General features: G+C 37.0%; 1 protein-coding gene and 1 pseudogene across 6 annotated transcripts in view; one reads left to right on the forward strand and one right to left on the reverse strand.

Annotated features, from left to right (window-relative positions):
- TAOK1 (TAO kinase 1) overlaps nt 1-17,616 on the reverse strand; it is a 137,760-nt gene that overhangs the window by 10,658 nt on the left and 109,486 nt on the right. For all 6 annotated transcript variants that reach the window (XM_045199370.2, XM_024565241.3, XM_053912089.1 and 3 more), the window contains 5 exons: nt 16,216-16,344; nt 13,642-13,845; nt 10,337-10,576; nt 5,683-5,895; nt 4,438-4,620 (listed from right to left, as the gene is read on the reverse strand). In XM_045199370.2, the coding sequence (XP_045055305.1) occupies nt 4,438-4,620; nt 5,683-5,895; nt 10,337-10,576; nt 13,642-13,845; nt 16,216-16,344 (969 nt within the window). The remainder of the gene's footprint in view (nt 1-4,437; nt 4,621-5,682; nt 5,896-10,336; nt 10,577-13,641; nt 13,846-16,215; nt 16,345-17,616) is intronic.
- Nucleotides 16,506-16,595, forward strand: LOC112309004 (small Cajal body-specific RNA 11; annotated as a pseudogene).

The raw sequence follows: 17,616 nt of genomic DNA on the forward strand, positions 1-17,616 counted from the left end.
TGCTTGAGAGGACTGATTGACTGATTGATTAGATTTTATTGATTTTTAGAGACAACAGAAGGGAGGAAGAAAGAGGAGAGAAACATCAATGTGTGGCTGCCTCTCACGTGGCCCTCACTGGGGACCTGGCCTGCCATCCAGGCAAGTGCACTCACTGGTAACTGAACCAGTGCCCCTTTTGTTTGCAGGCCGGCACCCGGTCCACTAAACCGCACCAGACAGGGCTTGCTTGAGAGGATTTAGGAAGCTGTGCAGCAGGAGCCAAGACCAGCCATTCATATGGAAAAGCAGCTTGGGTGGGCCCGTGAGTTGGTAGGTGCAGAGGCTCTGGGGATGTCCAAGGATGGTCAAATAGTGTTAGCCAGGTTGATGGTATCTTAGATTCGGCTCCAGTCTGTTGTTGGGGGAAGGCCCAGAAAAGGGACAATGGCTTCTGCTCGCCTTGATGCCAGACACCTCAGCCTCCTCCTGCATACCACTGGTGTTCCTCAAGCCACTTTCCTGGTGCCGGAGCTCAGAGGGAATGAGTCTGAGTAGGTGAGTCCCTGTGTGGTTTCTTTAAGAGGAACTGCACGGGGCTCTCCAGCAGATTCTTTCACTGACTCACTCCCAGCTGGTTTATGCAGCCTGAAGTTGTGGGGACTTATCTTCCTGGCATTAGAGCCCTGGCCTGGGAGGCCTGGTGTGAGGCTGGGACTCCTCGAGACATCACTCCCATTTTTTTATCCAGCACACATGGATGTAGGATCAGACTGTTCCAGGTCTCTGCCCTGCTGCCAGTCTGGACGGATGTGGTTTCTTTAATTCCATAGTTGTCAGACTTCCATTTAACTCGATTTCTGTTGGTCCTGAGCGATGGTTGTTCTATATTTTAGTTGTAGTTTTGTCGTGGTTGGGTGACGAGGTGAGCCATGTATGCCTACACTGCCATCTTGACCAGAGTCCCCTAATTTATATTTCTAAAATATATAAAATCAAATCCTTAAAAGCAAAGGTAATAACCTCTATTAAAATAATAAATCAAGGTATTATCATCAATGGTTACTAAATCCATTAGGTAAAAAGCTGAATGAAAAAGAAAATGAGTGAGGAGAAACCAGCCTTAGCAGACATACCATAATGTTATTTAATAAGACAAATATGGCATTGGTATAGGAATAGAAAACCAGTACATTAGAAATAGAATGCAGATCAAAGTTTGTATGCTTTTAATGCAGGACAAAAGTAGCAATTAATTCAATAGGAAAAAGATAGATTTCGCAACAAGTAACAAAGACACAATTGGCCATCTATCTGCAAGGAAATAAAAGTGGAACCCCATCACATAGCATGTTCCAGATGGACCAAAGCGAAAACCAAAAACACAAGAACTATAAAGTTTTCATTAAAAAGTTAGAAGACAGTATGTACTTAGAAATTAGTGGTTGGGTAGCCATTTAATCAGTTCTGGAAAACTAGGAGGTATTACAAATAAATATAGTTAACTGTATATAATTGTTATAAATATAAAAAAACCCCATTAAAGTCAATGGACAATAAAAATAGTTGAAACTTTTTATGATCATATTGATAATGCCTGATCAATATAATATCACTTAAAAGTGGGACAACTAGATATTATGTATCTCTCAATATGATGCAAAAGGAAATGAATAGTAACCCTTAAAAAAATTTAATCTAAACATGATCATGCCTCTAAATCTACTTACCAGTTTATAAGAAATATGAAGGAGAGAGGATATATAAATAACAATATGAGAATACAATCAGTCATATCTAAAATGTGAGAATACCTATAGGAAATGATCCAATGTATAGTTTAAAAAGGGAGTAAGAGCCCTGGCTGGTATGGCGCAGTGGACTGAGCACTGGCCTGTGGACTAAGAGCTCCCCCTGACTGGGAATCAAACCAGTGCCTGGGTTGAGAACCAGGTCCCCGGTGGGGGAGTGGAAGAGGCAACTGATCCAAATTTCTCTCCCACATCGATGCTTCTCTCTTTCTCCCTCCCTTCCCCCCTCCCTAAAAGTAAATAAAATCTTTTAAAAAATTAAATGTCTCCCTATGATTCGGATGTTGGAACCGGATGTTGGATGTTTACAGTTGTGCCAGAGGTTCCTAAGCCTCTCCTCATTTTTTAAAATTCTGGTTTCTTCATTCTGTTCTGGTTGAAAGTTTATTTCTTCCTTCTGCTCCAAACCATTGATTTGAGCCCCAGTTTCCTTCTCTTCACTGTTGTTTCCCTGTACATTTTCCTTTATTTCACTTCACATAGCCTTTACCTCTTCCTCTATTTTGTGACCACACTCAACCATTTCTGTGAGGATACAGATTACCAGTGTTTTGAACTCTGCATCTGATAGGTTGGTTATCTCTTCGCTGCTTAGTTCTTCTTCTGGAGTTTTGATCAGTTCTTTCATTTGGGCCATATTTCTGTCTTGGTGCACCTGTTACGTTGTAAGGGAAGCCTCAGGAATTCACCAGAGTGGGGCAACCCATGTCACTGCATTACGGAACTGTATGTGGGGGAGAGGCCCACAGAGGGGAACGATGCCGCTTGCTGGGCTCTCGGCTGGCTTTCAGTCACTTCCTCTGCTACCCACAAGCCAATTGGGCCCTTCTGGTGCTGATTCCTGGGTGGGTGGGTTTGTGTATGTTCTAGGACCCTGTGAGTCTCTCCAATAAACTCTCCTGTGAGGCTGGGAGTTTTTCCTGCTGGCTCACCCCCCACAAGTTTTTATACTCAGAGGTTTTTGAGGCTTTCTTTACCCACACTGGAACCCTGGGTTGCATGGTCTGTCTCACTCCCCAGCTATTCCTCCTGGTTTGTCCACATGCAAATGTGGGACAACCCAGTCCTCCAGCCAACACTTCGTCCACTCGTTCCTCTAGCCACCTTGCTGTGTGTCCTCTCTGCCCGGCTGCCTGTCTCTGCCCCTCCAACCAGTCTGGATGAATGTTTCTCCTTTAACTCCTTGGTTGTCAGACTTCCATACAGTTCAATTTTCTGGCAGTTTGGTTGTTTTTTTGTTTTTAAATTTGTTGTTGTTCTTCTTTTGGTTGTGTAAGGAGGCAAAGTGTTATCTACTTACACTTCCATCTTGGCCAGAACTGTATCAGTCTTATACTCACATTTTACTAGACTTTGTAGAACACGTAGGCTTTGCTTCATATATTAAAATGATTAATTAGCACTGTTTAAGTCTGAACCACTAGGTGGAGCTAAAAATACAAATATACTTTAATAGTACTAATGTTTCCACAACACTATTATTCCTCAAATACTATAGGGAGTTTTCCTTTTAGTGGTAATTTTGAAGCATAGGAAACAGAACTTTGGATTGTATTTTAAATATGAAAGTTGGAATTAGATTTATGAAATCTGTACATTAGACAAATTAGATTTTTCTCCAAATTTTTTAATCTTTCCATCTTTAATGAGAAACATTGATTGAGATAATTTTTAGAGGCAAGTACCTCTCGAGAAGCCAGTATTAAAGACAGATGTGCCAGAGAAATAGTAACATCTTACTTAGGTGGATGTTTTTAAGAATATACTCTTACCAGAAGAACTGCAGGAGACAATAGTAAACCTATGAGCTGAATCACTGACAACTTTTAACAGGCAAGACCATTAACTTAATGGACCAATGGACTTAAGACTATGTCAACTATTGGGAACTTAAGGCTCAGGAATTCTGGAACATACCTCTGAGTCACGGATACAACTGATAATCTACTACTTCTCATAAGAAGTACCTTTCCTTTTTTTATCACTCAAAATCTTTTGCCCAGTGCCCTTTACCCAACACACACACACACAGCTTAAGTTCCTTAAAGGACAGAAATGAATTTTGTGATTCTAGTTCTATTCTCTGATATATCTGACAAAGAATAAGTTAAAAACAGTAAATAAAGGCACATCTAAAGAAACATTTTCAGTCTGACTTTTCACCAGTGTGGAACTGATTTTATCTTCTGTCCTCTAGTAGTCTTCCACCAATCTGTATAGTTCCAGGCCCAGGATATACGAGTAAAGTATATATTCCTGATCCTTTGTCCCTGCCTCTTCCATGTAATTGCTAAAATTATTTTTCTTCACTCTCCAAGTTTTCCTGCAATCTCTCCAGGGAGAGCTACATACACAAAAGAAGTGAGAACATGGAGCCAGAGCTACTCTCTCAGAATTCAATCATCTTCACATAATCCGTATCTTTCCTCTAGCAATTATACTTAATTATAGCCCCTTAATGTATAGAAATCATTAATTATAAGGTTCATTATTGAATCAATAATTTTTTTAAAAAAGAAAAAACTACCAAATTAAAAAGGAAATATAATATTATAAAAAAAGTCTAATGCCACCTGTCAATTTATTTATAAAATGCTTCAGAAGAAAGCAAATACTAGCACAATTACCTTCCTTCTACTACTTATACCTTTTGTTCTAAGAGCGCCCTGCGGAGGGAGACCCTCTGTTCAAGCTCCCGAAGCTCTCGATCATGTTGTGCCTCAGCTTGCATCTTGATTTTGCTCTGATATGCATTCAACAGCTCCAGTTCCTGCTGCAGCTGCATCTTCAAAACCTGGCACTCTGCTTCCTGTGCTTCATCCAAGCGTAGCTGAAAGAGAGAAAGAAAACAGATATATCCTACTATGAGCTATCTATTCATGACTTGTGGAAAGAAGTGTGAAAGAAGACAGACTACTCTTTCGTAGGATACATAATTGTTCTCTCTTCTATCTTAAACCTCTCTGAAAAAGGAAGGCACGGTAACCAAGGATGGCATTATGAAGATTAATCTATCATAAGCTATTTCAAAAATAACCATATTTTTCTTAAGAAAAATTTAGACACTTGATTAAGTGATGTAAGACTGTGATTTTCTTGCTCGAGCTGGGTAGCTCAGTCGGTGAGAGCACTGCCCTGGCATGGGGAAGTTTGACCCTGGTCAGGGCACATACAAGAAACAACCAATGAATGCATCAGTAAGTGGAAAACAAATAGATGTCTATCTCTGTCTCTTTCTCAATTAAAAAAAAAAAAAAAAGACTTTTAATTTCTTCTCTCAAATGGAAATAACTGTAGAACAGGGACAAAGCCAACTATAGCCTGTGGGCCAAATTGTGTGTGTGTGTGTGTGTGTGTGTGTGTGTTTAAATAGTCTACTAGTTAAGAATGGTCTTTGTATTTTGAAAAGGTTACATTTTAAATGGCTATATACTCAAGTACCCATATAATATCCTCAATTTTGCCTCCTGGCCCACAAAGTCTAAAATATCTACTATCTGGCCCCTTTAAAAAATAGTTTACAAAACTTATATAGAAAATATTTTATATTACCACTCAAATATGACCATTTGCATTCCCAATACAGTACTACTTTTTGCCCACTCCTTAATAAAGCCGCTGCTCTAATCTTGTGGATTATGTGCTAAACATAAGAGGTATCAGCAAAGAGCCTACTTAGAACTTCACGTCTAAATGGACCAATGAGAATTCTGTACACATCATGCCTGCTTCCAAGCAATGCTGAGAGCCAGAAGAATATGGAGCACCACCACTATTTCCCAAGCTGCAGGAGAACTATCACTTTCAACTAATATTTTAATTGCTGGGATTTTATTCAGGTGGTAGAAGGATGGGGCTACTAAATTGTTTTGCCTAAATAAAACAAACTCACAGCTTGTGTGGACAGCATTTCATTAATGCTGTGGTCATACTGCTCAGCCAAGATGGCTAACTTCCGGGTCTGCTCTTCCTTGAGCCGTTTCAGAACAGCTTTGTGCTCACTCTTTGGTGTAGTCTCCAGCAGGTGATTTCTTAATGCTTTGTACTGTCTGGTTTGGATTTTGCAGGTGTCCTGAAACTGCTTTTTTATTTGGAGCTCTTTAGACTAGAAAGGAAAAAATAAATGTATATAATTTTTAGCACATGGCATTGGGAATACCTTATGCTTACGTGAAAACAAAGGCTACTAGAAGAAAGGGAGAGGAAAAACAAAACGGTAAGATCATCAGGTTGCAGGTACTTTTGCATTTGCCTAATGAGTCAAATCTCTGAATTCTATACATTTTAATAACCAAAACTCTAGTTTAAATCATTATAATACCAGAGTCATTTATCACAGGACTTAAAGCAATACTACTTCCTACCTTACTAGTAAGTTTAGCAACTTGAGTAAACATTAAAATTAGTTTTGATTACTGTATATACTGATGACAGAAAATTAAGTTTCTTCTCATGCAGCAAGTATAGTAGATATAAAAGCACAGACAATATTTTATCAGACCTCTAGGGTTGAATGTAAGCATATGTACACTGTTCTTATCTGGGACACTTTGTTCCAATTTCTTTTAATGACAATCTCAACTCCAACCACATAGTCTATGACAGACCCCATCAAAATAGGGTATTAGTAACTAATATTGTTATTATAATTGGTCTTTTCCTTAAGGGAACAAACTAGGTAGATACACATCATGTAATAGTTCACTCTTTAACACCACACGCAAAAACTTGAAAGTCAGTTGAGTTAACTAATCTTTCCAAGGTCAAAAAAAAGTATGGGCCAAAGGAGGGGACAAGCGTTCTCAGGGTGATGATAAACGGGAATTACATAAACATTTCTGAGATAAAATAATCTGAGCTCAGAGATGTAGGAGTTTTGCCTTTAGTTTTTGGTTAATCACAGGTTAGGCATTCTATGAACTCAGGTTTTAACAAAATTTAATATGATGAAATATATTACTATAAAGTATATTGATCAAGCCCACAAGTGAGAAAATATTCATTTACTACAATAAGGCAAAAATCTATAGATGAAATTATTTTACCTAATATAAATACTGTCACATATTATCTGATACAATGTGCAAGAAATGCATATATGACCAAAGTTACCCTTGTCAAGGAAGTAGTTTTTGCCTTCCCACACACTACAACATTAAATATAACCCTTCCATATTTTACTCCAACTGAGGCACTAGGTCATACTCATATACCTTTATCCTGTGAAGGGATGTCTAGCTACAAAGATAAGAAAATCTCGGTTTAGCTATGCTTGACAGCACTGCTCTTAAATACTGTCCTTGGTTAAAAAAATTCTTCCAAGTTAGCCAGGAATGGAACAATGAAATTTAGACATTCCTTTCTGCCTCTGTGTAACAGCCTCCATTCTTTTAAGTTTTTATTTTTAAAATATTGTACCAAGAAAACCGTATATCACTAGCCTAATGAGAAAAATAACTCCTTGAAAAAAAATTTAAAATTACTGACACATATCACTGAACAAATTTAAGGTATAGGTAAGGTATAAGGTAAACCATCATTTAAGGTATGATGGTTTGATTTATATATATTGTGAAATGATTACAATAGGTTTAGCTAACATATGAGGTCTGTCCAGAAAAAGTCTATCCATTGTTAATATAACGAGAATCGTTTGCTCAACATCAATGTAACCTGGCAGCCCAGGAGAGTGGACTGGAAAGTGCATGTGTGAACAATGATGACTCCACTGTACTGGTCGGTGGGGGCTTTAGACGCTGTTGAGTGAGCATGTGTACTGTGTGGCCATCGCATTCAAAGTGACTGGGTGAGTAGAGCAACAAATCTGCATCAAACTTTGTGTTAAGCTTGAACATTCCTTCACAGAAACTATATGGATGATTCAGAAGGTTATTGCTGTGGGCAGCTGGTGATCGGCAGCTTGACAACATGCCTGCTCATGCATCACGTCTCGTGCAGAGTTTTTTGGTGAAACATTAAATCACCCAGGTGACTCAGCCCCCCTACAGCCCAGATTTAGCACACTACGACTTCTGGCTTTCCCCCCCCCCCCCAGCTAAAATCACCTTTGAAAGGGAAGAGATTTCAGAGAGTCAATGAGATTCAGGAAAATACGACAGGACAGCTGATGGTGATTGGGAGAACTGTGTGAGGTCCCAAGGTGCCTACTATGAAGGGAACTGAGGTGTCATTGTCTTATGTACAATGTTTCTTGTATCTTGTATCTTCTTCAATAAATCTCTCTAATTTTTCATACTACATGGCTGGACACCTTTGGGACAGACCTCATACATCTCACATAGATACATTTTCAATAAGAACAGTAATACCTATACCAAGAATAGGCTATACCCCTCAAAGTCTGACTCAGTGAAAACAAGATGAATATAAGCTGTAGTGGTTTCTACTCATATAACACTGGACAAAGCACCATTTGGATGGCAGGTGAAGAGACAGCAGAACAGGCAATAGGTGTTTACCCAAACCATTCCACAGACAGTACCCCAAACCCCATAAATCCTAGTCAACTCATAGAAGTGTTCAAAGTGAAGTTACCCTAGCCCTTTTTTAAATCTTAGAGCCCTGATGGGTATGGCTCAGTGGGTTGGGCATTGTCCCACGAATCTCAAGGCTGCCAGTTTGATTCCTAATTCCTGATCAGGGCACATGCCTGGGTTGCAGGCAAGTCCTGGTTAGGGGTGTGCGAGAGGCAACCAATCAATATTTCAATTGCTCATTAATGTTTCTCTCCCATTCTTTCTCCCTCCCTTCCTCTCTCTCTAAAAATAAATAAAATCTTTAAAAAAAATTAAATTAAAAAAAAGTCTTAGAAAAAGTTGAAAGAGGCAACTAAAGACTTAAGCAAATAAAAACAGGGTAACTGGTATTAAAATCTAGTCTGTTTTGAGCAAGTAGATAGATATACAAAACTAAGAGGAACTTGGTGATTTTCTTTCCTACTAAACTAGCAGAACAATTTCTTTATGGGAATTCTTGAGCTCATCTGTCATCAGAAGGAGGCATTCTATTCAAAGTCTGACTGTGAATGTAAATATTATTTTCTTAATTTCTGAATAGTATCTGTGAAAATCAGCCTAGTGTTTATAAGCTTTCAAAGTGAAAAGGCTCCAGCAACAGGAAATAGGAAGGGTTAAATATTGAACAGCTATCGCAGAGAAATGCTGTCATATATAAAATTTATGGTATGACTATAAAAACTAATAAGCTTTCAGTTTGGTTTACTTCTGGGCACTGCTAACTTTAAAACCATAATTAATTTCATAGAAATGTTGTTTTAAAAATCTATAGCCAAAGAGTATATACCTCTCCAGTAAAAAGACAAAATAAATCTGAAAAATCATTAGGAATTCCAATTTTTCTGCAATGACTAAAGAAGGTCAACATAAGCTACATTGTAAATGATGTTATAATTAGCTGGTTTGAAGACACGCACAGCAAAGTGCAATTTTACTCAGGTTCATAGGAAAGGGTAAAACAGCTTTGCTTCTATATTTTGTCCAAGACAGCTTGTTTAAATGGAATTGGGTGGGAACTGGGGATACCACAGGGTGTGGCGTAGCTTCAAGATTTTGACACAAATGACCTCCATGAATGAACTGCAGTTCAGGACAATTACTCAGATAAGACCAAGAACAGTTTAATTACCAAATAGTTTTAGAAAGAGGTAAGGTCTTTAAAAACATATCGTGGGACCTGGACCTAACTGGATATAAATAAAAGTCTGAAGTGTGCAGACAGGTACAGACTAACTGAGGTACTAATATAGATGCTAGCCTAAAAGTGGGTGGTTTCAGTTTATTAAGATTCATGTGACTATACTCCTTCAAATATTTATTACAAGTTATAAAACTTGAAAAATTCTTGGAATTGTTAAGTCTGGTTGACATCGGAGAAGGGGGTTGGTGGATCAGGTGGCTGGAGGGACAAAGCAGGGAGAGGGAAACCTTTAACTTTAAATAGTACAGCACACTTTGGTATCTTTCAAATTTCATACCATGCAAATGAATTCCTCTATTCAAAGCAAATACGAGTACAAAACGTAAAGTTCTGTGACGATTCCACTATGCCTCTTCAGATAAGCACAGACAGTGAAGGCAGAGGCATTTTTCATTCAGTGGCATCTGTACTGATTAGGAACTTACTGTCTTTTTTGGATACAAATCACATTTAGACCAAGTAAGATTCCAAAATTGACAGAGAGAAGCCCACAGGTTAAATGTTGACATGTAATATCAGAACTGAACATTTGGGTACATTTAAAATAAGAATTTTGATTCTTATTTATGGAACTCAACAGTTAAAAGTTTTGGCTATTTTTTGGTAGTTGGTGAGAAATACATAAAAGCTGTATGTTGCTACATGCAGCTACAGACACTCCAAATTAAAACTAACCAAACATGCTCAAAATGAAAAGAAAAAAGTTTATTCAATTTCTTTATGACAGACATCTGTCTTATTAGACTTTTACTGTTTACGTGGATGCCTCTTATTTCTGTTCCCCGTCAAGAAGCTTAGGTTAAAGGTACCTTCAGGCTCTTAGGCTGTTGTCGAACCTCCATGACATGCTTGCGCCTTAGTTCTCGTTCTCTTCGCTTATTATATTCCAGCTGGTTAGTGAGCTCAGTTTGATGCTGCAACCTGATCAACTCACAGCGCATCTTCTGAATTGTGTTGAGGTGGCGGAACTCCAGTTCTTGCATGGACTCATGCTGTCGCAGTAGCATGGCATGCTCTAAGTCCTTCTGGGTCTGCCTTTTATTTAACTCCTAATCCGTAAAGCAAAGACAAAAAGTATAATTTACTGCTGTGTGATACCAGGGAAACATCCTCAGAAACAGAATAACCAGGAAAGAGATGGAAAATCTGGTTCAATAAAGGCTGCATAGTAACACCCACACATGCACACACACACAATGTTGAAGTCAAACTTGTCCCTTTTGCCTCTGCAAACCCCTTCTCCAGAGGCCAACGGTTTGCTGCAATCATTTCCAAACCTTCCTCCCCATGCTTATCATGACACATCTATTAAAGAAAAACATACAGTTTTAAAAACTGAATAGCAATATACACTATAGGCATATAACGTGCTTTCTTCACCTAACAATATCATGGACACATATGCAGATCAGATCAGCACATACTTTTTTAAACAGCAGTAGATGGGGAATTAGTTGCACAAATTTCCTTATTCTATTCATTTATTATTCATTAATACTATTTTATTCAATAAGCTTAAGACATATCAAACCTATCTGAAGAGGCTTAATGTCTTTCCTTCCTTCCTTCCTTTTATTTATTGTTTCTTACTTTTATATTTGAAGAGGGCTCCCAGTCCTTAGGGTAGTGATTTAGACTCTCTGTGCTTCAGTTTCATCACTTCTCAAGCGAGAGATAATACGTACCCATTTCACAGATTTGAAGATGCAATGAGATCATAAGTGGAAAGTTCTCAAAATAGTACCTAGCACAATGCTCAATAAATGTTATTATTCTTTCTTTGAGACTAAAAAGAACAAGTGTACAACACACACACAATGTAGAAGTCCAACTTGTCCCTTCTTCCTCTGTACACCCTTTTTCCAGAGGCCAACAGTTTGTTACAATTGTTTCCCAACCTTCCCCATTATCGTGACATATCTATTGTAGGAAAATATAGTTTTAAAAATTGAGTAAGAATATACACTTCAGGCATGTAATGTGCTTTCTTCGCCTAACAATATAAATGGACATATATCCAGATCAGATCACTACACGCTGATCTTTTTTTTTAAAGTTTCATAGTAAGCTTCTGTTTTACAGTATCATAATTTTTCTATTTTTTTTGCTTTATAAACAAATTTTCAATAAATATATATGCATGATGCACCAGATAACCATGTTATTATTTATTTAGGATAGACTTCTAGAAATGGATTTGATGTGTAAAAGTACGAGGGGGGAACCCCCAAAAATCTGTATTTATAAAAGACTGTGTATTTATTCTTGTATGTTTAAATTTCAGTCACCTTCAAAGTATTCTTCATTTGATGCAATACGCCTATCGAGACTTTTTTCCCACTGCTCAAAACAGTTTTTGAACTTGTCAATACTGATGCCTTTTAGTGTTTCTGCTGTTTTTTGTTTCACCACTTCTGTATCAGTAAAACATTTCCCTTGAGGACTTTTTTTCATCCAGGGAAACAACAAAAAATGCCCACAGGGGCGAGATCTGGTGAATAGGGAGGGTGGAGCACGAGGGTCATGCCATTTTTGGTCAAAAACTGTTGAACACGCAGCACAGTGTGGGCAAGTGCACTCATAAATCACCCATCATGAAGTGGGCAGACTGAAAGTCTTCCAAAAAAGTTCACTGAAGCCAAATGCAGCCTCTCACAACAATGCCAGCTGGTACACTGATACAGATGGGTTCCTAGAACACTCACCTAGCAGGGGAATCCTGTATAAGGAGCCCACCCTCCAGAAGATAATTCCATTTTGCGGGGGGGGTTCCCCCTCTGTATACGTATTACATTTTGAAAGCTTTTTTCAAATTATGTTCCAAAAGGGTAGTATTAATTTAAACTTTTACCAATACTACCCATTTCCCTATGCCATTACTCAGACTCAATGTTACCAATCTTTTAAGCTGTGCTTATCTAATTGATGCCACTGTTTCAATATGCCTTTCCTTAGGTATTAGTGAATTTGAACAATTATGCTATATTTGAAGTTTATTTTAAGCCACTCTTGGAAATAAATTAATCCATGCTCATAAGTATCCCAGATAATGAGAACAATTGTTTTCATTGGTATAAGACTTTCAACATTTGCCTAATTAAAAATTACATGATTATTAAATGTGTTAGTTTTTTTCCTTGGTGGCTGCTTGAAGATCGGCTGCCATCATGAACAGTAACAACACACGAAGTCCACCAACAGACTACTTCAGCAGAAACAAATGCTCACTGACATCCTTCACCCTGAGAAGGCAACAATACACCTAAGACAGATATTCAGGAAAAACTAGCCGAAATGTGTAAGGCCACACCAGATGTCATCTTTGTGTTTGGACTCAGAACCCATTTTGGCTTTGGCATGATTCATGATTTAATGATGATTCCTCGGATCACACCAAGAAAAATGAACTCAGACCATAGACGTGCAAGCTATGGCCTATCTGAGAAGATGACCTCAGAAAAAAGAGAAAGCAATGCAAAGACAGAATGAAGAAAGTCATGGGGACTGTAAAGGCCAATCAATGTTGGTGCTGGCAAAATGTGAGCTGGAGATTGGCAACAGCAGTAAAGATTATTTAGTTACTTTATCTGTGGTGATTGCACAGATTTTTCATGAGAGGATTAATAAACTAAGAACTTTTATGTGAGAAAAATGTTAAATGGCAACATACACTGCATAGCATCCATTGCAGATCAAAAGGCAAAACATCCAATTTTCTCATATTTAAAAATTAGTACTTCTTTTATTCATGGATTTCATATTTATTAAATGTCTACTGTGGGCCAGACACTAAGCATATAAAGACCTGATCTGTGACTTCATATAATTTCCATTCTAGTTGGGGAGAGAGACTTCCTTCAAAAAATTACATGTATGTAAGAGAGAGAAGCACAAAGAAGAACATTTAAAGAAGAGAGAAGAATTTTGTGGTCAGGGAAGGCATTTCTGAGGAGGTGACATTTGAAGAGAGATTTGAAGGAAGGGAGAAAGCAAGTCACATGAATACCAGGAGAGGGATGTAGGAAGCGGGACATACAAGTGCAAAGGCCCTGAGGGTGGGATGTAACTGACATATTTTCAGGAAAGATCATGATTTCACATCATTTAAACGTACCTCCCTGACAAGATCTTGTTCTAAGTTATGGCGTCCAAGTAACATTCTTCTCTTGAAGCGCCGGCACTCCAGCTCTAGGTATTGTCTCTGACGTCGAAGAAGATTAGCCTCCTCTTCTGCTTGGAAATGCTGTATATTCTCCTTCTGCTTTGAAAGCCACTCCTGTTTTTCTTTTTTGGGAGTGCTCTGGTTTTCATTCAGCTCCTAGCAACATAAAAAACAACTAAGTTAAGAATACATAAAAATTAACTATGTGAACGTACCATTTGGTAGCTGATAAATTTAAATAAAAGTATTTTATCTATGTCCTCTCTAATGCTCAAGCAAGGCAATGACCTTAAGGAGGTAGGTCATATTCTTCTCTTCCTTGAGTTACCCAAAAGAAATGTACACTAGAAAGGATGTATATCCTTTTGACTTGGCACAACTACATTTACAATGGTTTCTAGCTTCAAAAAGCACAAAATAACTGGTAAATGAAGTAAGACACACCTTTCTTTAAATCCTTCCTGAGACAGAAGGAGTGCTTTCAGGTAAAAATCATATGCTAATTAAAATTAGGGTTAAAATGTAGTTATGTTTCACTTCTTGGTTTTTGACAACACAAATACTAAGTTTTGGGCAAAATTATGGATGGACTCAATCTAAGAGAATTGGTAATTAAATAGAAAATCAATAAAACTATGGGACAATAGAGATTTTCCTTATGAAAGGTATTTAATATTCAGAATTAATAACTACTGAGCAAACAAAAACAATGTTTTCTACAGCATTTTAAATACCACCTCACACACTACCTCAATGACAATGCATTTTATTGGAAGAGATAAAAACTCTTCCCCGACAAGAGCCCCGACAACACACTCAATGAAGCAAACCCTAGAATACTAATTAGTACTGGTATATTTTCAACCTAGAAAGCATCACCACTGTGAGGAATATAAATTATAAATCAACCACCTTTCCTAGGTATAAAATGATTTCTCAGAGACTACTAACCTTATGGTCTTTCCCCTCTTACTAAAAAAACCCACAATCCTTTATAACTTTAGTCATAGATACTCAAACACATCAAATAAAAAGCATGTAAATTAGGAGCCCTCAGTGCAGGGGCATGTGTGTGTGCACTGTGGGAGGAGAGAGGGGTAACACAGGCACATACATACAGAGTTACCTGGGTAGCCTTCAAAAAATCTTCTGACAGGGAACTTCCCTACCAAGACTCTACGTCCCTTCCTCTGAACAGAGAATTATTATTCTAAGTAAACATATACAAATTTGACTTCCTAAACAAAATGAATTTATTAGTAGGACTATAAGTTATATTATCAAAGAAGTATCTAAACCAATGTACCCACAAAGCTAAAATTTCATTTCATGGGGAAACAAAACTGTAGAACCGCATTTTGTTGGATACTTATTAAAGTTGTGAACCCTATTTACAATTTTTTCAAACCCAATGTTCCAGTATAGAGTTTGGCTTCTGCATTATAGTCATGGGAACATGTCGTAGGTTATACCCTCTAAATCCTGTCAAAGTTCACTTGGCCAGGTATATACAGCAAGTCTTTGTGCCACCAGTATGTACATAATAAGACTTATATATGTGATTATAAAGCAAATTCCTACACACACAAAAGCATTAATATCAAAGAGACTACTGTTGTTTTGTCAAGATCAACTAATTTATCAGTGTGCTAATAATTGATTTCATGGGCTAAAAATTTCAATCAGTCTATGAGAGTGGGTTAGAAACTGAGACATCATTTTTCTGTCCTGAACGCAATCCTGAGTAATTATCCCTTTTAAGAAATTGCCTTGGAACAATTAAGGCTTTTCAAAGTTAGACTACATCTGCTTTTAGAAGAGGTTCAAGAGAGTAGCTCATAGAGGGCAAATGAATATGTAAGCATGTGGCCGTAAAGAAATAATCGACATGTTCTGCTATTAAAGAAAATGTGATAAGCAAATAGGTCCTTACCCTTGCACTATGTTAAAATCAGAATAAGAACAAATTATTGTAATCTTCTGAGCCAAAAGTAAAAAAAAAAAAGAAGGTACGGTTTATTTTAATGATAATAGTAACTTTTTTTACATCTCAAATATTTTTATTTCTAGTGAGTCAGTACTTAATAAATGGACAGGAAAGCTATTAGAAGTAAAATAGTTTACATTTTCAGGAGATGATTCCTTTTAGATCCTAGTGAACTGAGGATTCTTAGTCCACTGACAAATAAAGTGATTACAATTAATGTCTTTATTCAAATATACATTCAGTGACTACAAACAACAAAAGAAAAATTTATCCTGTACAGGGAATATAGTCAGTAACATTTTAATAACTATATATGGTGTCAGGTGAGTACTAGACTTACTGCGGAGACCACAAGTTATTTAAATGTCTAACCACTATGCTGTGGATCTGAAACTAATGTAATATTCAGTGTCAACTGTAATGGAAGAAAAAAACTAAAAGAAAAGAAAAATTTATCCTAATGATTCTGTAAGTTGATTAGCATTAGGTATTGATAATAATCGGATAACTGGCTTGAAAATTTTTATAAAGGGAAGTACCTCCTTAAGTTGTTCTTTTCGAAGTTTATATTCTCTTTTCTGGGACTCCAAAAAGCTATTCAGTTCTTTCTTCTGTTGGGCCTGAATATGTTGTTGGAATTTTTTCTCCTCATTGGCCATCACTTTAGCCTATAAGAAATTTTAAAAATGGATCAAATTAGTTAAGTAGATTCAAAGTAGCAGTTTAATACACATCACCAAAGATACCTTTGTTCCTCCAAGAACATAAAATCAGTATAAGCATTACCAAAATAGAAATTCCCAAATAATTATTAATAAGTACTACTCGGGAGTCCGGCAGGACACACAGCAATCTCCCTCTCAGTTTAGGAGGGCTGTCCTGAGTATAGGGCTGGCTCTTAAAGGCACGAGAGGACAATAAGAAAAAAAAAAAAAAAAGAAGTAGTACTACTCAGATCTTTTATTATATGAATTTCAGAGAACCAGTAAAATAAAATTCACCTTTAAAATAAATGAATAAAATGTCAAAAAAAATTTGATCTTTTACAGAGTCAAAACTTATCACTATTTTTTCATTTAACAGGAGTATGCCCTCCTCACATTGAAACAAAAAAAATATATATCTAAAAATATAACTAAATCATGACCTTTTACCTAGATTTACTTTTATATTAAATAATATATTCATCTTCAAATGAAACACTGACCTTCAATTTATATATTAAATGATATGAAAATGTTAAATATTATATATATCATACTAACTTACTTTTGATTATATATGCAATACAAACCCATTGTCGAATATTTAGGAAATACAGAAAAACACAAAGAAGAAAAATCTTACATGATTTCAGCACCCAGAAATACCCAATATAAATATTTTGGTGCATACCCTTCCTAATTTTTTCATGTATCTATATAGCTTAAACAAATTCGTGATCATATTGCATTTTGTTTCATGAATTGTTCTCCTAAATATGTTTCCTTTTTAAAAAAAAATTGATTGATTGATTTGAGAGAAAGAGAAAGAGAGAGAGAGAGAGAGAGAGAGAGAGAGAGAGAGAGAGAGAGAGAGACACCATTTGTTTCACCCATTCACGCATTCATCAGTTGATTCTCTCATGTGCCCTGACTGGCGACCAAACTCACAACCCTGGGGTATCAGGATGCTGCTCTAAGTAACTGAGCTACCAGGCCAGGGCAAATAGCTTTGTTTCTACCTCTTCTCAAGTTATTAAAAATACTGCCCGAAGCCCATAATAATTTTAAGTTATCTGTACATTCTTTCATCAAATTATTTCAAAATCAACTATTTTATTTACACCATAAATTATTTTGCTAACTTCTCTACTATTGTAAGAGAGTGGCTTTTCTTTTCTGGAGGGAAAAGGTGAATAGGGTAACTATGATAATGCCTCAATGTGAAATAGCCAGACA

The sequence above is a fragment of the Desmodus rotundus genome, chromosome 9 (genome assembly GCF_022682495.2).
Source record: "Desmodus rotundus isolate HL8 chromosome 9, HLdesRot8A.1, whole genome shotgun sequence".
Taxonomy (NCBI): Eukaryota; Metazoa; Chordata; class Mammalia; order Chiroptera; family Phyllostomidae; genus Desmodus; species Desmodus rotundus.